Raw genomic sequence first — 27,793 nt, 5'->3', positions numbered from 1 at the left:
CTGACACTTGTTAAGAAACACATGCTCAGCAATAGTGAGCTTTGCAATTTTCTGAGGACGGCCGCCTCTTGCTGCTTTCCTCCAGCCAAGCTAGGTGGGTGTTCTGGCCACACTTGTTGGTCTCCCTGGCCCAGGCCCCTCCTGGGTTTGCATGGAAGGGAGTGTACAAAGCAGTGACAGTACAGAGTGAGGACAAGTAAGCTAGACAGTGACCTGGACAGACACCGGCAGCTGGGGGGCCTGGGGGAGGTGGCTGGCAGCCCTGCAGCTCTGACCCCCTGCAGGGTGGGGCAGCAGCTTCTCGGAGGCTCCAGCCCTTGCCAAGCCTCCTGAGCCTCAGGCCACAGCGGGTTCTGTATGGTCCATGGTGGAGCCCAGCCATGAACTTCTCCCAGCTGGGCAGCCACAGCCAGATGCTTTCTGGCTGGATTTAAGGGAGGGAGACAGGCTGGAGACAGTGGGAAGAGTAGAGAGAGGCCCTTTGATTTTGGAATTAAATGCACAGAAACAATGGACATAATGGCTTGGGAACTGGCAACCGAGACCCTCATTGTTTTAATTTCACTTAGTTCTTGAATAAGTAATACACTCCCGTGGATGAAGAGAAGGGTATAAAGCATGGGAAGTCTTGGCCAGTCTCTGTGTCCGGCAGCGTGGCTCCGGTTCGCAGAGGCAGCCGTGGTTTGCATATGTCTGTCTGGAGGTAATGGAAATGCCTGAGCGGGAATGCATAGGCAGCATTTTAAATACACGTTTGCATGGAAAATACTGTTTTGCACGTCACTCTTTAACAGTGTCTGTTGGTGATCTATATTCATACACAGAGAGCTTCCTTAGTCTTTAATTATGGCTAGGTAATATTCCATTCTATGGATGTACCATCATTTTTTAAAGTGAAATAAAATTCACGTGCAGCGAACTGCGTCAGTCTTCAACGGACGGCACAGAGAATGCCCACGCACGCATCTACCGATGTGAGCTCCGCCCGAGCACGAGTGCAAGCTTCCCCTTACCCGGGAAAGCTTCCGCGCACCGCTTGCCCGCCAGTATCCCCGTCAAGGAGTTAGCATTATTCTGACTTCTATAACCTCATCTCCGTTTTCTTACCTTTAACAGAGAGGCGGCAATCTCTCTGTCGCCTCTACTGCAAGGATGAAGACCATCCTCAGCAATCAGACTGCCGACGTTCCAGAAAAGGTCGGCGTTCTAGAAAATGTCGACATCACTCTGAAGGGCTGCACGGTTATTGAGAAGGGCCCAGAGGCACCTTGCGGAGGGACTTCAGTAACATCGAGGGAGAACTCAGTCTCCTTGGAAAGAGAAAGAAGAGGCCCCGGGTGCGGCCCCAGGAGCGGCGGGGGCCTAGGAACCAGCTACCTTTTGCACCGTCTGCAGTCACGCACCGCACCTGATCGATGGCGCTTCGCTCCAGGATCAGTCCTGTGTGTGCTCTCTTCCTCGTCAGCGCCATTATTCGGGAGAATGGATCTCTTGTTGAAATCAGAACTTTCTTGGGTGAAACACATATCTGCAGGGTTCAGATGAGGTCAGGCATTGTTCAGTATCTGAAGCCCAGTAAGATGAGTTAATTCTCGAAGGACAAGGCATTGAACTCGTATGAAACTCAGCTGCTCTGATTCCGCGAGCCCCAGCAGTTAAAAAAGGATGTCAGGAAATTTGGGGCTGGCACCTGTGCTTCCTAGAGAGAAGCAGCTGAGCAGGCAATGAACAGGATCTACGTTGTCCAGCTCCGGGAGCAGCAGCAAGATGCCCGGTGATTCCTCAGACTTCTTTGTGATATTTTAGAGGTGCAATAAAAGCCATGTGTTAATAAAAATGAAATAAAATAGTGGTAATGTTGGAATTGACTCACTTAGTTGTTGTGAGGATAATGCGAGCACCCAGTACAGTGCCTGGCACACAGTGCTCGTCTGACGAAGGATGGACATCAGGATTTCTGTACACGAGTCCCTGGTTGGTGTTCTTCCTCCTGCCTTTGCCCGGGCTCTCCAGTTACCTCCAGATTCCCTCCCTCTCTCCCTCTGTCGCATACACACACACACACACACACACACACACACACTCATTCACTCTCGCTTACCGTCTAGCCGTGGAGATAGACCAAGGGGGTCATTGTGCAAAGCACATGAATGGCCCCATTGTTCCTAGGCTGAGTTCCCAGAACCAGCCGGTGTGGCACTGACCAGGGCTGGGCTGTCCAGCGGGTGGTGCCCATGGGCCCCTGACCAAGGTCTGACCATACCTGGCAGGACACCCACTTTCCCTCCTTCCCCAGAAGAAGACAGGAAAGAGCCCCAGTTTGGCATGGGGCTGGGCAAGGGGAGCCGAGGGGATACCTGCTCTTCTCTGCACGGCCTCCTGGTTCCCGAATGCCAGGGGTTGGGGTCCTACAGATGGTCTCTGAGTTGGCACCTCAGACCAGAGAGGCCGGAGGCAGAAGAGGAATGGAAACCAGTGAGAAAAGGGAAGTGGACATGGAATGCTAACTTATCCTTTCTCCCTCCTTGGGGTGAACGAACGTGGGGTCTGCGGGAGGAACCGGCCAATGGAAGCAGGCTTCCCCTGCCAGGCGGCTCACACCTCGGGAGCTGTGGCTGCCTCTGGGCCAGAACCCCCAGTGCAGCGCTTCTGCGTACTGGCATGAAGGTGAATCTGTAGGCCTCCCGAGCTCCTCTAGGACCCCTCAAAGGTGAGGCCTAGGGACAGCCACTTACGTCCTGACCGTGTGCCTCCCAAAGCCTGGCTGTCGGATGCCCAGCGGCGCCCAGTCTCACCCGGCTCGTCCTGTCTTCCAACAGGGAATGTGCCAGGAGGGCTTCCCACTTTTTCAGCTCTACCCAGGTTCGGGGGAGGGGTTGCCTTGGGGGGCCAGTGTGAGGTGAGCTCCCATGAGTCAGAGGTTATAGGGATGTGGGATGGTGGGGAGTGGGGCGCTGGTGAAGGCAGGAAGCAGAACAGGGAGAGATTTGCCTGGAGGCAGATGTGGGGGCTAGGGGGGGCCTTGGGTTTACCAGACCAGGATCCAGACTTCCTGGGTGCTCAGTTTCCTCCTGCCTCAGTTAAGAGACCGGCTCTGGGAAGCCCATGTTCCTAAAGTCTGTGCTGGAGCCCTGGTGTCCCCCCACAGACCTAGGACATGCCATTCACTAGTGGCTCCCTGGGCCCAGGCACTGTCCCTCCTTCTCTATTGCTGCCAACTTGGGCACCTGTCCCACAGAGCCTGGGCCTCTACCCGTCCCTTGCCAGCTCTCAGCTGGCCCGTGCACCCGGGGCTGAACTGTCCGACCCAGGGGCTGAGGCTTCTGTGGGCAGGAGCAGAGGAGGGAGTGCAGCTCTGCCAGGAGCCTATTTTTTCCGGGCCAACCTCCCTTGCCATGGAAACAGCCCTACGGAGGCCTGGGAATTACCCGGGATGGGAGTTTTAATTGCAGCCCACGATTCTGTTCCCTCCGCCCCCAACTCCAACGCCTCCCCAGCCCCAGGGCTTGTGAGCTTTTTAGTGTACCTTATTTTTAGATCAGACACAGGGTCTGTGGCCGACTTAGGCCTGGTTTGCCTTTGGTCAGTCTGTCCGCCTCCTTGTGGCTCTGTGGCTGCGTGTCTCAGGGTCTGGCCTAGGTGGGGAGCCTGAGGCAGAAACCTCCTTCAGATGGACGGTGGCCCTGTGGCCACCTCTCCACGTCCCGGCAGGCAGGCTCTGGGAAGTGCTGGGCAAGCGCTGGTCCCCAGAGCACCCCGCAATCTTCCTCAGACTGGGCCTCCAGGGGGCGATGGTGGTAATGCGAGCCAAGTGGCTTAGGGAAGGTCAGCTAGCTCCTCTGTTGGACCTCTTCCCCAGAGGGCAGCTGGAGCAGGCTGGCCTCTCCGACCTCTCCTTGCTCCCAGAAATTTCGGGGCTTGAACGAGACTCACCTTGGCCAGATTGGGCTGGACCACGTGAGGCCGGGGGAGAGGAGATGGAAGCCTGGAGGTGGGGTTGGGGCCATCTTCAATGGGCTGCGGGCCAACACAGCTCACTCCGGACTCCCACCACGGGGACAAGTCCTGGGGTGGCCGTGATGGTCTGCGCAGCAGACGTGTTGTGAGTTAGCTACTTGCCAGAAGCAAATTGCTCAGGTTCCCTGTTTCCTTCCATCCACCAGATTAGCTGGCATATCCTCTGATTTACTCGGGACATGCTGCTCCGTGACTGGAGAATGAGAGGGGCCGTCTGTTGCGGGTGGTTCTAAGAAGTCCAAGGAGGAAGGCGGGAACGGACCCCCTCCACCCTGGCCCCTTGGCTTACATTTGAGACTAGGGCTTAGAAGTTAAAGCCACCAGTAGGACAAGCTCTTTTTAAAGAGGTCTTGGGAAACTGGGGAACAAGCAGTTAAGCTTGGGGACCTTGGGGACCCAGGGCCCCTGTGTTCGGGGAGATGCTGCTCTCCCAGCCTCTGGCAGCCCAGGGACTGGGGCTACGGGAGCATCAGGGGTCCCCCTTGGCTTGGACATTAGCTTCTCCACAGGCTGTAATCACAAGGGAGGAATGGAGGGGGGTGGGCTATTCCCTCAGGTAGCCTCAGGGTCTTTGGAAAATTCTAGGGCAGGGGCAGACAAGTATGGCAGATGGCCAGTGGTGACTGTCGCTGGTAGGCTGGTCTGGGAGCAATGCAACATCCCTTTGGAGGATTCCTGGAAACCCTTGCCAATGGGGCAGTGAGGTGACTTCAAGGGCAAGGACAGCAATTTTAGGGTTTTGGCCAAAAGGATGTTGTCTTTTGAATCCAGGATCTGGCCAGGCCTGGTGACTCTGGGCCCAGCGATCCATGGAGAGCTTATGAGAAAGGAATAGGATCATACATATCTGAGGGACAAGTTTAATATCTGGCCTGAGGGAAGGTCCTCAAATATTTGTTTTATTTCCACCACAGAGGAGTTCAGGTCCCTTCATTCACAAGAGCAAGAATTCACCTAAAACAGGGCAGGCTGAGGGATAAAAGACACGTAAGTCCTTTTTCTGAAACAGCTGGAGACCCAGCTGAAGGCTCAGTTCCCTTCCTGTTGTCCTCAGGTAAGTCGCCTAACCTCTCTGGGCCGCAGTTCGCTCATCTGTGAAACGAGGGGGTTTGTTCAGCTTACCCCTGAGGGCTCCCCCAAGCCTAATGTTACTGAGTGGGCCTCCTCTGCGGCAGCCCTTGCACGCCATCCATGGGGAAACTGAGGCTCCAGGAGACGGATGCCCTGCGCTTGGCTTCCTCTGCCCGGGTTGTTTCGGTGGGAACTTTTTCTCCAGGTGCTGGGAGCTCTCAGGCCTGACGTTCGGGAAGAAGCCATCCTCTGCGCGATGGCTGCCTTGTCATTGTCCCCCGTGAGACAGGGGAAATTGAGGATCGTAGACACAGATCTTAAATCAAAGCCCAGGCCATCAATCTCCCCGAACAGACTGAAATAACAAGGTGGGTGGCGCACACTGCCACCGCCTGAGCAGGCAGGAGATATTAAAAAGCCGAAGCCTTGAGCCCCCAAATCCCTTAACTAATTTCCAACCCCCAGAGATCTGCCTGCTGGGGGGAGAAGAGGGAATGCCTCATTTTAGATTTCCCAGGAGGTTGTGGGGGCTTTATTTCAGGAAACACCCCCTGTCTGGGGCTCTGACGGCCCTCCCCCTGCCTTTGTCCTCCCGGGCCCACTCCGCCACCTGTCCCTCTCTGGGGGCACCTGTCCCTCCCTGAGGGCGCCCCCGCTAGAGTCAGGGTGCCACACTCTGCCCAGCGCAGTGGTGAGGCGTGCAGCCAGACTGTTGTAATTTTTTTCGGACTATAAGATGCACCCCCCAAATTTGGGAGGAAGGGGGGCGTGCATCTTATAGTCTGAATGTAGCTTACCTGGCTTGCGGGGGGTGGGGGTGGGGTGGCGGTGGCCTATGCTATTTATGTTATTAAATATTTTACCACATTTTTTTCTTCAAAAAATTTTCCCTGTTTCCCTCCTCTAAAACCTGGGTGAGTCTTTTGGTCCGGTGTGTTTTACAGTCCGAAAGATTTGGTAACTCCTGGCTCTGCTGCTCACCAGCTCTGCAGACCTGGGTGAGCTGCCTAATCTCTTTGGCTTTCGGTTTCCTTGTCTGTAAACTGGGAATGGTAACACCTACTTCACAGGGTTGTTTTAAGAGTTAAACAATAGAACCCACACAAAACAAATAGCACAGTGCCAAGCCCAGGGTAATATCTCAAATATTAACCGTTAATATTAATCTCCCTATTATCTCATCAATAAGCTCCATCTGGCAGCTGCTTCCTCTCTCTCACAGGCTCTCCTGCCTTTTTACCCCCATCCATCCCTCAAGCCTCAGTGTAACTGCCTCCTCCAGGAAGCCTTCCCTGAATGACTCTCCAAGGCTCCACCTTCTTCTGACTTCGAAGGCTAGGTATTTTGGACTCAGTTACGTTTTCAGCAACTGTTCTTTGCGGTTTCATTGTGTGGGCTCAACATTCCCCGAACAAAGGCCTCTGCTTCTGCTTTCTCCCTCCTCTCTTTCCCCTACACCACTTGCCCGAGTGTAGTGCACACAGTAGGTACTCATGAAACACTTAGGCTCGTCACCTGGGAGATTCCAGGAAACTGGAGGCAGGATCCTGGTGTTCTCGAGATGAGGCGTTTTGTCTATTTTTAGAGTTTAAATGGTCTTAAAAAAAAACATACGTCCAAATTCCACTCTGTCTTTACATTACAACCACACCAATCTTTTCATGTCAGCCAGATGTACGCTTCCGTCTTCTCCGCCCAAAGTACACGAGAGTTTGAAAAATGAGGCGCTGGGTCTGAGAGTGCGAGATAGAGAAAGTGCTCTCTAAACCCTCACTGCTCCTGTCAGGCTGAGACTTGGGGAGGAGGGGGATCTGCTCTGGGGGAGGGCGAAGGTTCTGATGGCTCAGCTCTGGGCTTTCAGAAGTTGGTCTTCTGTGGAGGGACAAACCGGATTCTGAAACACGAAGTCCTTGCTGTGGAAGGTCAGCACTCTCCTTAGGCACCTCAGAGCACTGCTATTCCTTCCGGGGCAGGCGGGGAAACAGATCTGGTCACCTTGCAGTCAGGATTGAGGACTGGCGCTCCTACCCTGGCTGCCGTGGGTGGCGGGCAGGTGGGCAGGGCTGGGGCCGGGCTGCTGTCGCTGCTGTGAGAAAACACTGGAAGGCGACTTGGGATCCCACTGGTCCACACTCTGGCTTGATGGGGATCCATCGCGGGGGTGGGTGGTGGTGGTGGGAGTTTAATATTACGAATTTGCCGCTGTGACCAAGACACCCCACCATTTTGGTCTGGTGGGACCCTGGAGGCAGGCGCCTTGATGCCATCCGGTTCTGGGTATACACAGAGGGACTTGATGGCCCGAGTCCCCAGTCCTCCACAGGAGCACAGAGGCCACATTTTCCTCTGGGTGACCAAGTGGATATTTGCTCTGGCTGCCCTGAATCCCGACCAGCCAATAACAGTATCAACACTGCACAATTATTAAGCACTTAGCATGTGCCAGACACTGTGCTGAGTGCTTGACAGGCGTTTTTCCATCCGGTGTTTTACAGTAGCTCTGTGAGGAGGGGACCAGTATCTCCATCTTCCAGATCAGGAGACAAGCCTTCAAGGTGGCCAGCCCGGCACAGCCAGAGGTGGTGGCAGAGCCGGGACTCCTGTGTCCTCTCCGGCCCAGGGGCCACTGATCACATGGTGTTCTCCGCCTGTTTGCTGAGCTTCTCCACTACACTCTGGGAGGCCAGGAGTCTGTCTTGTCACCAACGGGCCCCTGGTGCCCATGCAGGCCTGGCCTGTGGGAGATGTCCAGTTAATATTTACGCAAAGAAAGAAGGACTTGAGGGGCCCAGGTCTCTCTGCATAAGTGCAGCAGTGGCTCCGGAGTCCCAGCAAGGCAGCAGCAGTCGGGTAGGAAGGGGACTGGCGGGGTGCAGGACTGGCCTGCAAGGCTGTCTGCCAGCAAATCCGCTCTAACACCACCTAAGCCCCTCCTTGACCCTGCCCAAAAGGCACAACTGGATTCATTTCCACACCTGAGAAGTAAAGGGATGGAGGGATGGGCTCGGGGTGTGTGTTGGGGCATTGGCACTGAAAGGTGGTTGGCTCTCGTTCTGGGTTCTGGAGTCCCTCCGTTGCACTGGATGGGGAAGAGGTAGAGGACAGCTGGGCCACGGGCCAGGCTGGGGCTCCCAAGGGACTTGAAGAGGGCACTCAGGCGGAAGGCCCTCGGTGAGCGCCGGCGGTGGAGGATGGGTGGGAGGGTAGGGGAAAAGGTGCCGCGGACAGTCTGCGTCTACGCTCGCCGGCCTTCCAAAACCCGGGGTGTGGGTGTGGCTCTTCTCGGGGGTAGGTGGGGGCTGGCGCCGGAGCCCGCCTGCCGAGGGGTGTCCGCAGCGCGGTGGCTAGGGCAGCGCCGGACCGGCGGGGCGGGGAAAGCGGGGAGCGGGCGAGGCGGCGCGGGGAGCGGAGGGCGCGCGCTGGCTGGGTGGGGAAGAGCAGGGGGCGGGCAGCCACGGAGGGGCGGGCGGCTTTGGGGGTGGAGCCCGGACCGCAGCACCCGCCGCTCGCTCGGCGCTGTAGCCGCCGCCGCCGCCGCCGCCGCCGCTCTGGGCTCGGGGCGCAGGGCGCTCGGTGAGGGTCCGGCGCCCGCGGCTGCTGCTTTTCTCCGGCGCCCGGGCTGCGGCGCTCTGGGATCCGGCCGCTGGCCGGGCGCCCCTCGGTCCCAGGTCCCGCGCGCTGCCCCGGAGAAAGCTCTCCGCCGGCCGAGCCGCCCCGGGATCGCGTCTCCGGGCCATGAAGAGGGGCCCGTGAGGGGCTTACGGAGGCGGAGGCGGAGGAGGGAGGCCGAAGAGGAGGGCGCGGGAGGCGGAATATGCCGCCGCCACCGTCGCCCGCTGAGCCCGGGCGAGCCTGACTCCAGACCCGAGGATGGAGCCGGTGCGGGGCGCTGCAGCGGCTCCCGGTGTGCCCCCGACCAGGTATCGGCCGGGCCCGGCTGGCCTCGGGGCGGGAGGGAGCGGACACTCGCTGCTGCAGTCGGGAGGGGCGCGGGCGCGGTGGGAGACGCCCCTATAATCCGGGACAGTCGCTACTGACCGTGTGGGGCCGGGGTAGGTAGCAGCGTGTTGCGCGCAAGACGAGGCTCCCTGGGCTAGTGGCGGTTGAGCGCTGTGATAGCCCCAGCCCTCCCTGCCCCCATTCAGGGAGGGCAGCAAAACTTGAGACGCGCTGCGTCCCTAAGGCGCCCAGCTCCCCACCGCTGCGGAGACTCGGGGGCTGCCTGGGCTCACTGTCCCACACCCCCCCTGGCTCTGGGCTGCTGAGTCCGTCTCGAGAACCTGAGGTCCCCACACCTGCACCAACTTTCCAAACCAGGACTGCACTTAAAGACAGGGGCTGCCCCCCTCTCCCCGCCCGGCTTGCTGTTCCCAGTCCCGGCTCTGAACCGAACCCGCACGACCACTTTGCGATGAGCTGGCTGGCTCCCCGTGGGGCCCGGGCCCCTGGCTGGTGCAGAGCCCTCCACGGGAAGCGAAAGCCAGCCTCCCGCTTTTCTCTGGGTAGGACGCCCGGAGCACCTCTTCCCAGGCTCTGGGAACCCGCTGCTTGCTTTCACAGTAACAGCCCTGAATAGCCCTGGCTGGTAAGCTAGGGGTTAAATGGTAAGACTTGAGGGTTCTCCTAGGGTGGCATCTTGGTGCCCTGATTTTCGATGCCATAGGGTGCCCCCTTTCCCCGTCCAGGGCCTGCCCTTCCCCAGGATTAGGTTCCTCACCTCTGGTGCCAGTTTTCTTCCATAGACTTAAACGGCTCCTAAGCCGGGGACTCCTAAGAAGGGCAGTTGGGGGTTCCAGGTGCCAGAGGGTGGGTGGGTACTGTGGACACAGAGGTGAAGGCAGGAGTTTGAGCCCAGCATCTTTGGACAGACATTGAGCCCGGCATCTTTCCGAGGGCTGGTAAGGGTGGTGAGCAGAGTGGACCTAGGACTGAGGGCAGGAGGTGGGCACCCTGGGCAGGCAGGTGGCTGCTTTGGCAAGCCAGAGGCACCAGTAGATGTTAGAGGCAAGCAGGTGGGGGCCGAGGTACCAGGTTCCTGTCTTCGGGAGTTGCTCAACCCCTCAAGGTGGGGCCGGATGCCTCAGGCAGAGAGCTTACCTGGGCAGGCAGCTTCTGACTCCAGTCCCCAGCAGCTGGGGGCACTGACAGGCATCGGGGTGACCCTGTTTCTTTTTCCAAGGGCTCTCACCGCCATGACTCACACCGGATTCACCCGGGAGGTATCAAGCCTCCAACCTCTTCTCTTCCCTCCCTCCTGGGTCTTCAGGGAGCTGCTGGCGAAAGGAGGGGGTGTGGATTTGGGGGCTTTAGTCCCCTGTGGGAGACCAGGAGTCTGGCACTGCAAACTTTGATTTCTCTGCTATTGTCCCAATCAGAGCAGGTGAACAGGCGAGGGTGGGGGGCAAGTTAGAGGAAGTCTGTGCTAATGATTCCCCATCCCCGCAGCTGTGGGGGGGGGGGCTTTGAAATTACGACCAGTGCTTCCTCGGGGAACATAGGCTAACACTCAGCCTCCTCATCTCTATGCAGAAGCACATTTCCCCTTGAAAATCCAAATTTCCCTCTTTGCTGAATATTGTAATGCTTTTGGCCAGAGGTTTCCTCCGTGGCATCTGAAGGCGAACTCCTTAGACCGCTTCCCTCAGCCCTGGCCCCTCGGCCCCCTCTGCCATGTGAGGTCCCCACTAGGAGAAATGTCAAGCCCCCTTGCTTCCCTGCCCCCTCCCTCCCCGCTAGGACCCTAGCTCCTTGGGAAGGCTGGTGCTGACGTTGGGGCGTGTGTGTGCTGGCTCTGCACACGCAGAGATGTACATCTGTGCTCCATCGAGTCTGCAGGGGACCCAGATGTCAGGTTGTCACTGGGGGGGCCAGGCTTGTGCCCTGCCCCCCCCCGCCCCGGCTTCTCCTTGCTCACTTCCCTGTCTTCCTCTCTTGCCCACTGTGTCTCTACTTTTCCAACTCACTCTGCATCGGTGCGGGGAGGGAGCATTTGATATTCATAATCTGGTTCAGAGAAGGTCCCGAAGCCCTGAGTCACTGTATGGTTTCCATGGAAACAGACTTGTTCAGAGGACTTGGTGTAGCTCGGCAGTGGTAGGGGAGAGGGAAACATAGTAAAATCAGGCTCCACAAGTGTGTCAGGAGTTGGACCAACTCCTGTTAAGGGGGACAGGTAGAGGCTGGGCAAGGCTCTGGGGGCTCCGTAGGAGGGGCTGCCTCTTCCCACCCCCGGGGGTCCCCCATCAGGAGCTGCTCATCTCCCACTGTAGCACCTGGCAGGCTGCCGCTCCTCCCATGGGCCTTCTGGCTGGGTGCCAAGGCTCCTGGCTGCTACTCTGTGCCTCAGTTTCCCTCCCTGTGGAATGGAGAAAATAAGAGGACCCACCTCATAGGGCTGTCGTGAAGGTCAAATGTGTTAATCTGGGGAACACACTCTGAACGAAGCCATAGTAAGTGTTCAGTCAGTGTCATTATTACTAATTCAGGAGCTTGGAAGAAACTCCCCCAGCATCTTCACCTGGATCCATCCTCTGTGTCCTGATAGGTGGCCTCGACATCTGGCAGGGCTGGCCCCCTGCTCTGGCAAAGCTGCCCGAGGCAACCCCGGTACACCCCCAGCTGGGAACCAGCCATCCGTTTCTCCCTCCCACGGAGCATTTATTTAGGTTGTGGGGGGCCTGGCACTATGCTAGGGAGCCCTGGCTCCTGTTGAGACCCCACCGCTCAAGGAGCCTTGTGGGAACAAACCCAAGTCCAGATGAAGGGGCAGCTTTTTGCCTTAGCCTGCTTGGTGCCCGGTGAGAGGGAGAGGAGCAGGAGAGGTCCCAGCTCTGAGGTCAGAGGGGCAGGATTGGGGTGACTCTCCTTGCTCCGGGAGAGGCTAGTTCACCTGGCTGGACAGGCATCTCCCTCTTGATGATCTGCCCAAGAGGGATGAGTAACTCTCCAGAAAGATAACAGACCCTTAGAGCTGCAAGACATCCTTTCTGCCAGCCCTTCTATTTTACAGATAGGAAAACTGAGATTCCTGGGGTTGCCTCTTTGGCCAGAGCCAAGCTGGCTGTGGCCGCTCCCAGCTCCTCGTGAGCCCTGGGATGCCCTTCCTTCTTCCCTGGCTCTCCAGGTAGCCCCAGTTGCTGGCCGGCACCCCCCCCCCCCCGCCCTCCCCCCATGCTCTCAGTTTCCTGCCAAAGCTCTTCCCCACCCCCACCCCCCCGGGTCTCTCTGGACCGTTTTGCCATCCTCATTGGTGTTCACAACACCTTCCAGTTTAATATCCTCTGCAAATTTCATTAACGGACTGTTTACTCCCTCTCTCAGGACCATTAATGAAGATGTTAGGTAAGGCCTGACCCAGCGCTGGGTCTTGGCAGCCCTGCCCCCACTCCCAGACTCTGTCCCTCAGCCCCTTCACCCCGGGCTGCCTCCTCCACCTGGGACCCCTGGGACCTGCCCCCTCTTGCCTTTGGCCACATGGCAAGTGCTTAGGGCCAAGTCTGTTTGAATTAATTTTGTAAGATTACTCGAGGCGCTGTTATCAAATGCTTTGCTAAAAATCAAGATATATTACCCTGCCTGCATTTCCTTCATCTACCAGTCTTGTAATTCTATCAAAAAAGCTATCAAGTTTGTCAGGCATGATTTGTTCCTTATAAATCCCCACGGTGCCACGTGGGGCCCAGAGTTCCCGCGTTTTCTAAATGTTTAGAGAGCCCATCGTTGTGTTTGCTCCTTGATTAGAGCTGGAAGGCTGTGGGCTGGGAACGGCCGGGATGCTTGTCTCCTCCTTTGGGACAGGGGTCAGGGCACAGCCCTTCTCCACTCGGGATCTCTGCTGGGGACAGAGCGTGGGTTAGCGCCCACTGAGCTCCTGCAGTGCGTGGGGGGGCCCCAGGGTGGGCATCAGAGGTGGGGGTGGGCAGGCGGAGGGAGGGCCTGGTGCTCTCCCTTGTGGATTCTGCAGGCGGATGATGAGGACAGATAAGCGTGATGCCGGCATTCGAAGGGATCCCTAACTCAGTGATTGCTGTATGCCAGCCAGCATGCTAAGAGCATTATGGGCAAGGAGGTCTCGTTTAAGAGCCTCACCTGCCCTGGGAGGTGGGCGTGCTCTCCCCCACCCGGCCACCGGGGTGGGGCTCAGAGAGGGCCAGGCCTGCCGGGACCCCAGGTCTGGGTTTCGTGCTCTGCTAACTATCATCGAAGCACTTACGGGACTGTGTGTACAGGATCCGGGAGCTGCTTGGAGTGGTTCAGATGCAAGGGTATTAGGACGTCAGAAGGGGAAGGAAGGGAAATCTGGAGGGAGAGCCTTGGCGAGGTGAGGACCTCTTTGCACGTGCAGGTCATACACAGCGCCCCAGAGTCTGAATCTAGTCCCCACCTTGCCACTTCCTGGCCGTGGGAGCAAGTCCTTTAGCCTCTGTGAGCCTTGGTCCCCACCTGGGGAATGAATCCCCACTGAGTGGCTGCCACTGTGTCTACTTCTGCTGGCCCCTGTTGATGCAGGGACAGCGATGCTCGTTGATTGTCATGTTACCAGTGGATAGCTCTCGCTAATGCTGCTTGCCCAGGAGACAGAGGAGTGACAGGTTGGGCTGTGCTGGCATCCTTGTGACCTGCTGTGGGCTGGTGATAAGTTCTGAACTTAGGGAGCAGGAGGCTTTACTCCTGGCCTTGAGTGCAAACCCTGCGCCCCACTACATACATCTTTTGTGTCCCCTTGGTTGCAAAGGATTTGAGCCTTCCTGGGCTCCTTGGCCATGAAACTGCCTCCTCCTCCATCGACTTTCCTAGCCAGGCCTGGAGCCCCCGGCTGGGGAGCAGAGTGTGTTTTGGCCACTGCCTTTCATGCGCCACACTGCACCAGGAATGTCTGCACTGGTGTGTCCTGGGACCTTGGCCCTGTACTCCCTGCCCCTCCCCTCTGGTCTCCAGGTGCTCTTGCTCTTGGGTGTGGTGTGAGGCTTAGCTTTGTGGTTAGGGTCAGGGCCAGCACTTGGAGCTGAACTTGAATCCTGGCCTTACCACGGACTAGCTGAGTGAGCTTGCACAAGCCTCCTCACTTGCCTGGGCCTCACTGCCCCTCATCTGTGAAAGGTGATGCTACCTGCAATAAGGGCCTGCTTAATGGGAGCCAGGACCCTGATAGTTTCTGGGTATCTGCTCCCATAGCCTCCTCTACGCTGGGTTAGAGCCCCAAGAGTCAGGTGAACCTCCCCCACGCCCAGCCCTCCCTGGTCCCCAGAGGCCAGCTGGGCCTTATGCAAGCGCTTCAGAGCCTGGAGGCTCTGGGATCCAGGGATAGACGCCCCCCCTTCCTGACTCCTCTGGCGGCAGCTGCCTGTGCTTGAGCTGCTCTTGGTGGTTTCCCATCCTTGAAGATGGGAGGATGGGCCCAAGCCTCAATGTCCAGGGGGTGGGGCCTCAGGACTATTCTGACTCTGACCGTGGCTGCTGGAGAGGGGAGGGAGGACAGGAAACCGGGCCTTCCGCCCAGTGTCCGATCCGCCTACCACAGGCCAGGCTGTAGGACCGCCTGAGGGAACTGGGCCCTTCTGACTCATCCCCCCCCAGAGGTGCCGGGCACACTGGGGCCTTGAGCCAGGAGGTCAGTCACTCTCCCCAGTGCCGGGAGAGCTTTCCTCTGGTCTGGCCGCTGGGACCCTGCGGACTGGCTACGGGGTGGGGCGGGACCGGGAGGTGGTCTCTGCCACCCAAACAGCGAGGGTCTCCAAGCACACTGGCTGTGGGGGCTCCCATAGAGGAGGCTGCAGCGTCTGTTTTAACTTCCTTAAACATTTCCAGGCCACTACTGCCTGTTCGTGGGTTAGAGCAGCCCCTGGAAATCACGCTTGGGGTTCCTGCCTCATGGGGACGGCTCTGTGCCCAGCACTGTGCCGTGCTATTGGCAGTCACCAGCTTTCTGTCTCACAGCCCAAATATTTGAAAGATTCTGTGACCGTCCTTCTCATTTCATAGATAAGGACCACTGAGGCCTGTGACAGGCAAGTGTCCTGGTTGGGTCCCTGAGCTGTAAGGCAGCAGCAGTGGGAGTCCAATCCAGGCCAGCTGGCCCCACAGAGGGTGCCCAGCTGCCCCCCCCCATCTGCCTCTTCACATGCCTGTGGGTGACTCTCATGGAAGCTTGGGACACCCATGGGGGTCCCCGGAGCCATCACGTGTGGACACTGGAGCAACATGCTCTGGAGACTCGAGAGGCAGCTGAGGGGCTCTGCTGCTGATGGGAAGTCAGTGCATCAGTCGCTCTGTGTGCGCCTGTCTTTGGAGCCAGGACTGGGAACGCTGGCCCCCACTAGAGGTGACTGAAGGGCATGCTGGTTCTGCCCGTGGGGTTGGTGGGTAGGCTGCAGGGCCTGGGACTCTAGGGATTATTGTATAGAAACACCAGGTTTGTGTTGGTGCTGATTCTGGGAGCAATCCACAGACTTCATGGTGTTTCAGGTTGATCGGCAGGACCCGAAAGGGAAATCCACTGAAAGTGCCTCCAGTCTCCCCTTCCGTGGCCGGCCTGGACCACGGAGGCTAAATCTGGACACCATCAGTTCGCCTCACCTGGCAAGGTTGCATTGGCTGAATTATGTGCTGGCATACTGTTCACCTTGAAGGATGTTCTAGTATACAGCCCCAGGGCTCTCTAGGAGACCCCTCAGGAGAAATCTGGTGCTGAAGTCAATATTAGAAGTAGGTGGGTATCTCTTGAGCAGGTGCTTTAATCTTCATCTTATGGATCCTACAAAATACATAAATGAAATATTTCCCTTTTCCCATGGGCTGCCAGGTAGCTCTGCCTTATATGTGTAGCTCAGAAATGGCTTGGTGCTTGTAGACTGACCTGGCTTCTAGTTCTTTCAGACTTTCATATCCTTATTTTCTGCCTGCCTCATTTCATTACCACATTTTCCTTAGGAAGGGAAAAACCTTGCTGTTTTATGTCTTTTAGCCCGAACTAAACAAACATCTACGGTGGATTAGTGCTGGCCACTGCTGATGTAGGGATTAAGCATTTCCTTTCTGCAGCCTCCGTCCTAGAGGCCTGTTTGCCAACTCCCCCTCCCTGTCCAGTTTGCTCTGCCCCTTGCTCCAGGTCCTGGGACTCCAGAGCCTTGGGGTCCCTCCAGACTGGCTCCTGGGTCTGGTGAGAAATATGATATTCAGGGGTTTTTTTTTCTTCTTCTTTGCTCTCCCTAGGTCCCTAGAACTTCCCAAACTGTTTTTGGGGAGAAAAAGCTGGGAGGGCAGGCATTTCCCCAGGTCAGGCCTCTGCCGCCCCCCGCAGCCTCCGGTCCCCTTTGAGGTCTCACTGTTTTTCAGCAGCCCCAGCTGACTGCTGTCCTTAGGGGCCTGCCTGAGCAGGCAGAGCCCCATTCTGGCGGAAAGGTAGTGACTTTGACCCTGGTGCCTTGGAAATGGGGGAGGAGAAAGCTGGCTGGCAGTGGCCTGGGGGCAGAATAGTTGGCACAGGGAAGTGCCAGTGCTGATTTTGGGGGCCCCACCCTGTCGTTACCTTCCAGTTCTTGCATGGGTAGCTTCACTCTGTCCCCAAAAGTTAATAAATTCAAACTGAACCGAAGAGCTCTGTGTAAACTGTGCCTTCCTTGAATCCCCATCTCCTAGCTCCCCTGCTGGGGCTCCTGCAATTACTGGTTCAGCACAAGTTCTTTCAGTGGTTGTTTGTCTATATATATATATATATATATATATATATATATATATCCATACGTACACACATTCCTGTTCAAAAACCAGAAATGGCAGTATACTATTGAACACGTGCTTTCTGGCCCTAGCTTTTTTTAGTTACTAATGTATCACGGGTGATGTCTGCGGAACCTTCTCTGATAGTGTTACCTGCAAAGAAAATCCTGGGATTGGGAGAGTGCTACGAGCAGGTTCCTGGACCTCTGAAAGTCCACCCATGGGTGCCCCTTCTTTCCCCTAGAGGCTTAACTTCTCCAGTTGTGTGTGTAAAATTGTGGGCACAAAGGGATCTTTCTGAGAGGAGGGGTTGTGTCTCTCCAAGGGGCCTGTGGCCCAGAAAAGGCAGAGTCACAGCCCTGGGTTTTCTGGGATTTCACAGAGGGGGCGGGGCATGAGGGTGAGGGCAGGTGGTGCTGACTCAGCAGAGGGCACAGCCCCTTGTTTCTTGGGCTCGACTGGGCCAGCCATGGATCAGGCTGAGGTGGCAGGCGGAGTGCTCCGCCCATCCCTGGTGTCTTCTTGGAAGATGACTGGGGCCTTCCCACTCCCAAAGAAGGGTCCCTGCCTTCAGCAAGAGTGGCCCTGACTCTAAGAGTGGAGTATAGGGCCTTCCTGGGCTCAGACACCCCCTGTGGTCAGACCTGGGAGGCCCTTAGGGTTGCTGGATCTGTGGAAAAACTGAAACACAGACCCCACGGGGTGAGTGCAAGATCATTGAGCCAGGGAGAAGCAGAGGCTGTGGGCTGCTGCTGCCTGTGACGTTCAGCTCACTGTTCCTTCCCCTGCCAGAGCAGAATGAGACCGGGGAGGAGAAGCCCTCGGGATGAGGTTTGGCTGCCTGTTGCTGCTTGCCTCTTGGTGTGTGGATAAGGAAGAGGAGGTGCACAGAGCAGAAGCCACAGCCAGGGTGGGCGTGTAATCATCACACCTCACTGCGTCCTGCAACATCACCTCCCGCTGGCTGCATCTTCACACTAAGCAGCCGCCGATCAGCCAGGAATTCTGAACACAGCAAAGACGCAGGGCTAAGAGGCTGCACTATGGGACATGGCCACTAGAGGGCAGCAGGAAAACCACTGCGGTAGCTCAGCATGAGAAAGTTTGCGGCCTGGGAGACGAGCCAGGGAAGAAGGGGCGGTGGGCAGGGGGCTTGGCCAGGGATCTGGGCACAATGGTGAGAGAGAGTGTGTGCCAGAGCCAGTGGTGATTTGTTCTGGGGCATCTCCCCGAGACAAAAGAGCAAATAATACATTTAATGATGGTAACAATAGGTTACATTCATTGAATGCTTACTCTAGGCTGGACTCCATTAACACATTAGTCCTCACAACAGCCTTGTTAAAATTATCACCACTTTTCAGGGGAGAAAACAGAGGCCAAGAGAGATTAAGAAATCTGGCCATCCAGGGGGCTGGTGTCAGAGCCCATGTCCCAGGCATGAGGCTGCGCCCTGTTCTATGCCCGGCATTGACTAAATGCTTTAAGCCCTTCGATTCTATGATATACCCACTTTACATGTGGGGAAACTGAGGCGCAGAGATACTGAGTCACCCAGGCCCACACACCTGCTAAGTGACATCTGGGTGGACATGGTTCCATGGCTTGCGCTCTCAGCTCTGAATTACAGTTCTGCTACTTAGAGGTGCCCCGTCCTCCCACCCTGTGTGGTGCTCTGTGCCTTAATATCAGTGTGGCCGACACTGAAATCTGAGCTTCCTGCTGCGAGTGGGAGTTCACCAAGTTCTGTGCCTTCCAACAGAAGTTACAGATTCTGGGCCTCAGATCTGCCTGGCTTTTGACTAACCAGAGGTGCAGGGAAGCCATTGCCAGAGGATGCTCGACGCTCAGGGAGGGGACCGGGGACTCACAGTCTCGCTTGGAGGTTGAGGGTGTTGAAGAGTCCCTTGCAGTGACCAAAGCTCCCCTGGAAACAATGAGACCTGGCCCCAGGGCCTCTGGTTTTCAGGGCATATGCATCTAGCATACCAAGAAGGCTTGGCCAGCCCTGGGCCCCGCTCTGCCAGGCTGGCAGGACAGCGGGGACATTTCTGGGAGGACCTGACTTCCTCCATCTCCCCGTTCCCATGCCCTGGCTTTGCCCTTCAGGGGGGAAGGGGATGGCTGGCCACTGGGCTTTTGAACACATCCCCCTCCTTGGAACCCAAGCTGCACCTTACGAAACTGAGTCCCACTTTCTCAGAGATTTATAACATCGAGATGCTTCAGGGACTTCTGATTCATTGGCCAAGGCAGCAGCTTCCAATCCTGCCTTAAGCTTCTCTGGGTGGGGGTGAGCAGGACAGTGGAGGGGAGAAACCGAAATGGTCCCCTCCCTGCAGCATGCTCCTCTTTATTCTGCTTTTAGGACTGGAGTCCTGTAGTTAAATGAAGTCTCTTTAAGGGTTCTGTTTCCCGTCTTGATGAGGACCAAACGGGGAGGAGGGTTCAGGGGAAGGGCTGGACTCCAGAGCACCATGTCTGGGCTGGAATCCTGGTTCTGCCCCTTGCTGGAGGTGCGACCTTGGGAAATTTATCTGACCTTGCAGAGCCTCAGCTTCCTTCTCTGTAAAATGGGGATATGGTGGCATCAGTCTTATGGGGTTGGCAGGAGGGCAAGACGAGCCAATGCCTGCCAAGGGAGCATGTGCCCGGGAGAAACATTGTGAATGCCCAGGAAGCGCTCCCCTTTCTTTGTGCTGTTTTACCCATAGTGCCTGTCTCATCCTGGGTAGCTGACAGATGTGAAAAAAGACAAAGCGAGTACAAACAAATGAAATGGCATTGCAGCTGAAGTATAGGGCCCTGAAATACTAGCTAGCACTGTTATTAATGGTGTTCCCTACCTGTTCTTCCAAGGTGTCTGTGTTTGTCTCGGGTTACTCAGGCAGGGCAGGCCTGCGCTCTGCAGGGGAATGAGATCAGAAGCAGAGAGGACGTTCTCTCTGGGTACCTCTTCCACCCCAGCATCCTCTGCTGCCGTGGGGTGAAGTAGGGGTTCGATGGGATGTGATCAGGGTTGTGTTTTTTTCTCTCTTCACATGGGAGGTTCCCAAGAATCTAGACTGTGCCCCTCACCTATTCCCGGCCACTTGGTAACATGGTACTGCCTTTCAAAGGTGCTGAGTGGAGTTTCATCCTGAAAACAGGATGCCTAGGCCCCAGAGCCTCAGCCGGCCCATTGCCAGCTCAGCCCAGCCTCTGTGCTGCTCCCCAAGCTGATGGTGAAGGGGCCAGAGCACTGGCTTGCCAGTCTGACCCAGAGGGATTTCAGTCTCTGCTACTTCTTTTTTTGTTTTTTAAAATTTTATTTATTTATTTTTAGAGAGGGAAGGGAGGGATAAAGAGAGAGAGAGAGAGAGAGAGAGAGAATCATCAATGTGTGATTGCTGGGGGCCATGGTCTGCAACCCAGGCATGTGCCCTGACTGGGAATCAAACCTGCGATGCTTTGGTTGGCAGCCCGCACTCAATCCACTGAGCTACGCCAGCCAGGGCAAGTCTCTGCTACTTCTTATTTGCTTGCTTATACGTGTATGCCTAGTCTTTGAGGCTCAGTTTCTCCATCTGAACGATGCAAGTGAGGACCCCGACCTCCCACGGGGGCTTGTGAGGAATAATGTGGTGTTGAGAGTTGGGTGGGCAGAGCCAGGCATTACTGCAGGGTTGGGACATGAGGACCCCTTTGCCCCACCCCCAGAAAAGTCATACCCATAGCACAATGGGGGAAGACTATTCGAAAAGCACGTGGGTTCGGTCCCTCGGCCGTGAGTCAACTGAACAATGAGACCGGACAGCAAAGGGAAAGAATATGCTCTAAGTCCTGGAAATCACCTGTCCGCCCCCATCTGGTGCCCAGTCCCTCTCACGCCAGTGTACGGATGGGCTGGGGACATCAATTGCGTCCATGTTTGAAGGCCAAGTACACGTAAGCTGGAGGAACAGAAAGTCAAATCTTCGAGGGAGGAGAGTGTGAGCTCTGGACAACCTGCTGGCTGTGGGTTAAATCAGGTCGCTTTATCTCTGTGCCTCCGCTGTCCTGCCCGTGGGATGGAGCTTATACTAGCTTCCACCTGAAGTTTTGGGGGCGAATACATGAGCTCCGAGGTAGAGGGTTTACTTAGCACTTAGGCTGTACTTAGTAGATGCTGACCACAATAGTGCTGTGATCTTGGTGTTTTAACTTCGAATCCGTGGCGAGCATGACGGTCAGGGATGCTCCCTGGTCCACTCTTGCTTTGAGTTTCAGGTAGCCTTTCTCTCTCCGGCGTGGCTGGAAGGAGAACCACCTGCCCCAGCTGCCCCTTCCTGGGGGCCTCAGCATCCTGGCTGTTGCGACTGAGCTGCATTTCCACCTGGAGGTGTGAGGTGAGGCCCCCTGCCCTTGCTGATTTCCATGAACCCCCTCCTGGGCAGTCACTGAACAAGTCAAATTTTGGAAGCTCAGGCTGTGCTATTGATTTAAAATGCAGAACCAACGGGGGTTGTGCGCCTGCCACTTTTTGGGATGAGTTTGACTCTGGGGCTCTGTTCTGTTGTTGGAGGCTGAGCGCGGTGGCTGGTTGGGCCAGTCTGGGCGCTAGGGCCGAATGAACAGAGCTAGCTGGGCCTGGGGGTGCTTGTGGCCAGTGCATTTCTTTTCAGTTCCACTGGGTGGTGGGTGTGTGTGGGTGAGTACCTCCCTGGGGTGTCTGTCCCTGTGGGGCAGCAACTCTTGGTCATCTGGGGGTGCAGGCTTGCCAGCTCCTTGCCCACTGGTTTCTGGTGGGAACAGAGGGGCTAGGGCTCATTAGGAGGGTGTGGGTGGGTGGGTAAAGTTAATGGAGGGGGTGCGATGGAGCCCAGGACTCAGAGGGCTGGATGCAGGGATCAGAGATGGTGCTGGGGTATTTGGAGCCCCGAGTCAGTGATAGATATGGGAGAGCAGGCAGGGCCCTTATCACCCAGCTGTGGGGGGCAGTCCATAGGTCCCAGGACGCAGGAGAGCAGGGGTAGGGAGGGAGGTGCTGGAGCCTGACCTGTTTTTCAGAACCCTTCCCCTCCCTGTCTCCCTGAAGCCTGCTGGCCACAGGGCTGCTGTGCAGGAGACCTGGTGGCTGTGGACTCCCCAGCTTGGAGCAGCCCTTCTTTGGTGAGTAGTGGATCCCTCCCTGCATGCTAGTAGCTGACCTAGCCTTTCCTGGTGGACTTCCAGCTGCTCAGGTTGGCTCCTTGCCTTGAACCCTGGGCACACCCTTCGCTTTCACAGCTGTCCTGGAGCCTTTCTTATCCCCCATGCTTTCTTTGGGGTGCTCCTTCTGTTCCCTCCTTTCCTCTTCTCTCTGTCCCGCCTGGTTCTCTGGGGTCGTTGCTGGGTTAGGGCGGGTCCCCAAGCTCACCCTGTGGACAGAAGAGGCTGAGGGCCTGAGGGTGGAGGCCCTTGAGGACTGGCTGAGGTGGAGGGGTCAGTTCGCTCTGCTGTCGTGGGGGTCATCTGCTCCATGGCCTGGACCTCTGCACCCTGTGGCTGGAGCAAACCCGGGAGGACACGGGGGCTTGGGAAGGGATCCTTCTCAGCAGCCCCGGACTTGTGTGTGATCTGGGCCAGGTGACTCTTTGGGACCCCAGGGACCCCAGGAGTCCTCATCTGGAGTAAGCTGGTCACCTGCATCCATAAGTCAGGGGATGTGGTGCTTGACACAGCTGTCTACCTCCCCTGGCCCCGTGGGCGTGGGTGAGCCGGACCTGGTAGCCCCATGACTCACAGAGTGCCAGGGCCCTTTCAGTCCGGGGCTTCTGACGTGGACTCTTCTTCCTCCTGGTGGGGAGTGACGGGGTGGAGAAAAGATGACCACGTGGATCAGTTCATGAGGGTGGACGAAGATGCAGGTCGGCCCAGGAGATGCCAGCAATGGGCGACAGGCAGTGGTGGGGCAGTGGCTGGGGGCGGGACCTGGTCATCCCCTCCTCCTGGGGTTGGAGGAGTTAGTTTCCTGCCCAGTAGTCCCCCACTGAGGAACCCGGAGTTCCTGCAGGGAGGCCCCTGCAGCGTTCTGTAGGTTCAACCCCGCAGTACGGGGCACAGGGAATCGGTTGGTTCAGTCCGCAGTGGCTCCCCCAGAGACTGGTGAAGTCTAGTGTAGAAGCTGTTCAGGCCTTTGGTACAGCAGTGAGCACTGGGCAGGGAGCCAGGGATGCCTCCCTGGACCCCCACTCCCACCCCGGAGACCACCTCTTCTTTCAGGTGAGGCACCCAAGCCCCGCTGCCCCTGACCTCTGCCCGCTCTTGCCTGCAGACCTTGGAAGGTGGAGAAGCAGCCCCATGAAGGTGCCCAGCCATGCAATGTTCCTGGAAGGCTGTCCTCCTCCTCGCCCTGGCCTCCATCGCCATCCAGTACACGGCCATCCGCACCTTCACCGCCAAGTCCTTCCACACCTGCCCGGGGCTGGCTGATGCGGGGCTGGCCGAGCGGCTGTGTGAGGAAGGCCCCACCTTCACCTACAACCTCTCCCGCAAGACCCACATCCTCATCCTGGCCACCACGCGCAGCGGCTCCTCCTTCGTGGGCCAGCTCTTCAACCAGCACCTGGACGTCTTCTACCTGTTCGAGCCCCTCTACCACGTCCAGAACACGCTCATCCCCCGCTTCACCCAGGGCAAGAGCCCCGCGGATCGGCGGGTCATGCTGGGCGCCAGCCGTGACCTCCTGAGGAGCCTCTATGACTGTGACCTCCACTTCCTGGAGAACTACATCAAGCCGCCGCCCGTCAACCACACCACCGACAGGATCTTCCGCCGCGGGGCCAGCCGGGTGCTGTGCTCGCGGCCCGTGTGCGACCCCCCAGGCTCCGCCGACCTGGTGCTGGAGGAAGGGGACTGCGTGCGCAAGTGCGGCCTGCTGAACTTGACGGTGGCCGCCGAGGCCTGTCGTGAGCGCAGCCACGTGGCCATCAAGACAGTGAGGGTGCCTGAGGTTAACGACCTGCGGGCCCTGGTTGAAGACCCCCGCTTAAACCTCAAGGTCATCCAGCTGGTGCGAGACCCCCGTGGCATTCTGGCTTCCCGCAGCGAGACCTTCCGCGACACGTACCGGCTCTGGCGGCTCTGGTACGGCACCGGGAGGAAACCCTACAACCTGGATGTGACGCAGCTGACCACGGTGTGCGAGGACTTCTCCAACTCCGTGTCCACCGGCCTCATGCGGCCCCCGTGGCTCAAAGGCAAGTACATGCTGGTGCGCTACGAGGACCTGGCCAGGAACCCCATGAAGAAGACCGAGGAGATCTACGGGTTCCTGGGCATCCCCTTGGACAGCCACGTGGCCCGCTGGATCCAGAACAACACGCAGGGCGACCCCGCCTTGGGCAAGCACAAGTACGGCACCGTGCGCAACTCGGCGGCCACGGCCGAGAAGTGGCGCTTCCGCCTCTCCTACGACATTGTGGCCTTCGCCCAGAACGCCTGCCAGAGGGTGCTGGCGCAGCTGGGCTACAGGATGGCCACCTCGGAGGAGGAGCTCAAGAACCCCTCCGTCAGTCTGGTGGAGGAGCGGGACTTCCGCCCTTTCTTGTGACAAGGGCTCCGTGGGTGGGGGCGAGGGGCACCTGGTGTCGGTTTTGATAAAATGGACCGTTTTTAACTGTTGCCTTATCTCCCCCTCCCTCTCCCACACTGTCTTTGTGTCCTTCTGCCTGCCCCACACTTCCTTCTGCCTCTTTGGTCTCTGAAATTTGCACTATGTCCTGGACAGGAGTCGCCGGGGCAGAAGGGGAGTGAGCGGGGTGCAGCCCCCACCGCACCCCATTCCGACACACGGACGTTGGGTGTCTGTGTGGATGGTGACCATGTTTACAAGCACCGCACTCACACATTCACCTACGTGCACACACACGGGCGCGCACAAGGGGAGACGCCCCGAACCACACAACTTCCGGAGCGCTCTGAATGGGCGAGTGGTCAGGGAACGGTAGTTTTGGCCCTGTCTAACTTCTACAAGGTAAGAGGTTAAAAAAGAGGCCACCTCCCTCTAATTTATGAATGGTGTCTAAACCTCCTCACCCTGCTTCTTGCCCCCCATGCCCACTGCCCCCTTGGGAGCATAGAAACTGTCCCCTCCCGGCCCCCCATTGCCTGCCGGTGAGCAGGTTTTTACTGTGAGGTGAATGTGCACCTTGTTTATTTTTTCCAGACTGTGGCGATGCTGTCTGTCTGTCTGAGTCTTGTGGCTGCCCCTGGACCAGTAATGACTGATAAATCTTATGGGTTTCTGATTGATCTTGGGGTCCATCTGTGATATTTTCTTTGTGCCAAAAAGAAAAAAAAAGAGTGGATCAGTTTGCTAAATGAACATTGAAATGCTTTATCTGTGTTTTATGTAAATAAAAGAGTGCAATAATATCTGGGCGTGGCTGTGGCATATTCTGCAGGGGTGAGGGCGGGCCTCAGTGGGGCCTGGGGGTTTCTGGCTTTGGGGAGGAGAAAAGGAGGTGGAGGGAGGGTGCAGTAACCAGTCTCGGGCTTTCAGAACTCATGACCTCCTCACCTCCCTCCACACTGCGTTCAGGGTTCCGCTTCCCTTCAGACGGTTGAGATCAGGCACCTCATAGCTGGGGCTGATACTCAGAACATTTAGGAAGTGGTATGGCTTGCTGAATGAATGTCCAGAGGTCAGAAGGAAGTCCTGGGGACCCTCCTGTGCCAGGCCTTACTCCTTTAATTGCTGGATCTGGGGCAAAGATAGCTGGGGGGGTGTGCTGGGGGGCATCTGAGGGGTGGGTTAGGGTGGGATGGGGCAGTGGCCTGGGAGTGTTTCAGTATTTTCACAGCAGTGCAGGGGCACCGGTGTCCACACTGGTGGAGAATCAACTGTGCTCAGTTTCCTTCCCGTCCTTGGCAATCTAGCAGCTTCCTCCAAGCAGATTTCCCAAGTCTTGTTCCAAGAAAACAGCTGGTTCCTGCGGTGGAGGTCACAGCTCTGTTGTCCTCATACAATAAGGGTGCCTGGGATTCAGCAGCCCCAGTGGTCCAGGGCTTCCTGAGGAAACCTGGTCCTGGCTGTATTATGAGTCAGGAGGGTACAGATGCAGCCGCAATAGCAAACACCTTCAATAATAGTATCTTAATTGAGGTAGGCTAGTTTCTTTCATTCTCACTCGGCAGTGCGTGCCAAACTGTGCACCCAGGTCGTGTGCCCGGGTGTCAGGGACCCTGGTTCTTTCCGTGTTGTTGCTGCTCCATCGTTCTAAGGCGTTGCCCTTGGCTATAATAGTCCAAGATGGCTCACCAGGCGGTGGTAAGGAGAAAAATGAGGCACACATCCCCGTCCTTGGTGAACAAAACCCCAAAGTTAGAGACATGACTTCCAAACATGTCTCACTGGCTGGAACCTGGTCAAGACACATTTAGGTACAAGGAAAGCTGGGAAATGTAGTCGTTTATCTGGGCAGCCATGACTATTAAAGTGGCCAATGGTTAAAAGGCTGATCTCCCTGGGCTTCAGGTTTCTTTTCTGTAAATGGGAGACAGTATGATTTAAACCCTCACATTGCAAGACCAGGAAGCCTGTGTGGAAATATCTCTGTTAAGGCTGGTGGGCAGGGCCTGGAGGCCTGGTGCCCACTTTTCAGCCCCTGTTTACAGGGGCTGCTTCTCCAGCTTGTGGTGAGCCAGTCAACACAGTGAGCCAGTGAAATTACAGTAATGTCACTTCCTGGCATACCTGCCTCCAGCAGTGCCCCTGGTCAGCTGTTCTAGCACCCAGGGTAGACCTGCTCTGGTGGAGGCCACTGCAGGTTGGTTCTCTCACTCCGTTACAGTGAGTGACGTTGTGACACTTGTCTCCCAAGGAGCTCCCTTCTCTTTGCTCTCCCACTGCCCTGCCTTGGATCGTTCCAGAGCCTGGGGGCTTCTCTCCTCTGGGTGGGTGGCTTTATGTGGAACCTGGGAGACCCTGGAGCTCCTGGCCTCATTGGAAAGACACCTTCCGCTCATCCGCCAGGACAGAAGACTTTAATAACGCTGACTGGGGCTTCCAGAGGAAAGTCCCGTTTAGTGATGGATTCATTCATTCATTCATTCATTCATTTGTTCACTCACTCATTCGAGTATTTCTGACTCTTCCAAGTGCAGGCCCTGGGTTTATGGGCACTCCTTCAAGAAACATAGTGTAGTGGGGGGTGAACGTAAAACGATGGCTACAGCACGGGCAGCGCACTGTACCCACTGGTATGTGCTTGCAAGGGCAGGGCTGGGACTCGAACCGACTTGGTTTTACAAACCACAAGGCCACCATGAGCCACAGGCTTGTTTCCTAGGCCTCTTGGTGTCATTTGACCTATCACTGGTCTCAGGGCTTGAAGAAGTCAGGGAGGGTTTCTCTGAGGTGGTGTGCCTGAGTCGAGTCTGGGGAGGTGAGAACTGGCCGCACGTAGGGCATGAGAAGATTGTTCTCAGCCGAGGGACAGGCTGGTGCCACGGCACAGAGGTGGGAAGGTACCGGGCATTCACATCTGTGTGGGCTATTGGCAAGGGCGTGTGGGGTAGACCATGCTGGCTTCTACGCTGAAGTCTGAAGCTTAGAAAATCCATTTTACTAGTTCAGCCAGTTCAGTCCCCAAGGGATTATTTACGCTGACCAAACCCACAAGACAGGGGGTCAGAAACCAGAGGGCATGCCTGCTTTCAGGGTAAAGACCAAAAACTCCTAGTGTGTTCTCAGAGGCCGCATGTCCTGGCTCCACCCACCTCCAGTTTCACCTGCACCTCATTCCCCTTCACTCGCCACTCTTCAGTTTTCCCACTTTTTAAAAAAATATAACTTAAAAATGTTTTTTATTTACTGATTTTATTTATTTTATATATATACATACCTGCTCACGCCCCCCCCCCCACATATATTTTAGATAGAGAGAGAGAGACTTCGATTTGTTGTTCCACTTATTTATGCATTCACTGGTTGACTCCTGCATGTATGTGCCCTGACCAGGGATCAAACCCACAATCTTGACAA

The 27,793-nt window shown here is 56.7% G+C and overlaps 1 protein-coding gene across 4 annotated transcripts; it reads left to right on the top strand.

Annotated features, from left to right (window-relative positions):
• The first annotated feature begins 8,615 nt into the window (after window positions 1–8,615).
• CHST1 (carbohydrate sulfotransferase 1) lies at window positions 8,616–25,182 on the top strand. 4 transcript variants are annotated; one of them, XM_045825751.1, is made up of 4 exons: window positions 8,616–9,008; window positions 21,055–21,173; window positions 21,863–21,936; window positions 23,081–25,182. In XM_045825751.1, exon 4 carries the CDS (start codon window positions 23,123–23,125, stop codon window positions 24,356–24,358), a length of 1,236 nt encoding a protein of 411 aa, XP_045681707.1. In that variant the 5' UTR covers window positions 8,616–9,008; window positions 21,055–21,173; window positions 21,863–21,936; window positions 23,081–23,122; the 3' UTR covers window positions 24,359–25,182. The 4 variants fall into 4 exon arrangements, with proteins under 4 accessions (XP_045681707.1, XP_045681709.1, XP_045681708.1 ...); XM_045825753.1 differs by having other exon boundaries at window positions 21,835–21,936; XM_045825752.1 differs by having other exon boundaries at window positions 21,049–21,173.
• The last annotated feature ends 2,611 nt before the right edge of the window (window positions 25,183–27,793 follow it).

The sequence above is a fragment of the Phyllostomus hastatus genome, unplaced genomic scaffold (assembly GCF_019186645.2).
Source record: "Phyllostomus hastatus isolate PE091 unplaced genomic scaffold, TTU_PhHast_1.1 phas_scaffold_585, whole genome shotgun sequence".
Classification (NCBI taxonomy): Eukaryota; Metazoa; Chordata; class Mammalia; order Chiroptera; family Phyllostomidae; genus Phyllostomus; species Phyllostomus hastatus.
This window is presented reverse-complemented; position numbering and strand designations above follow the sequence as displayed.

Excerpts from the sequence above, each read along its gene's own strand:
- CHST1 (XM_045825751.1), top strand. The coding sequence starts at position 23,123 with ATGCAATGTTCCTGGAAGGCTGTCCTCCTCCTCGCCCTGGCCTCCATC.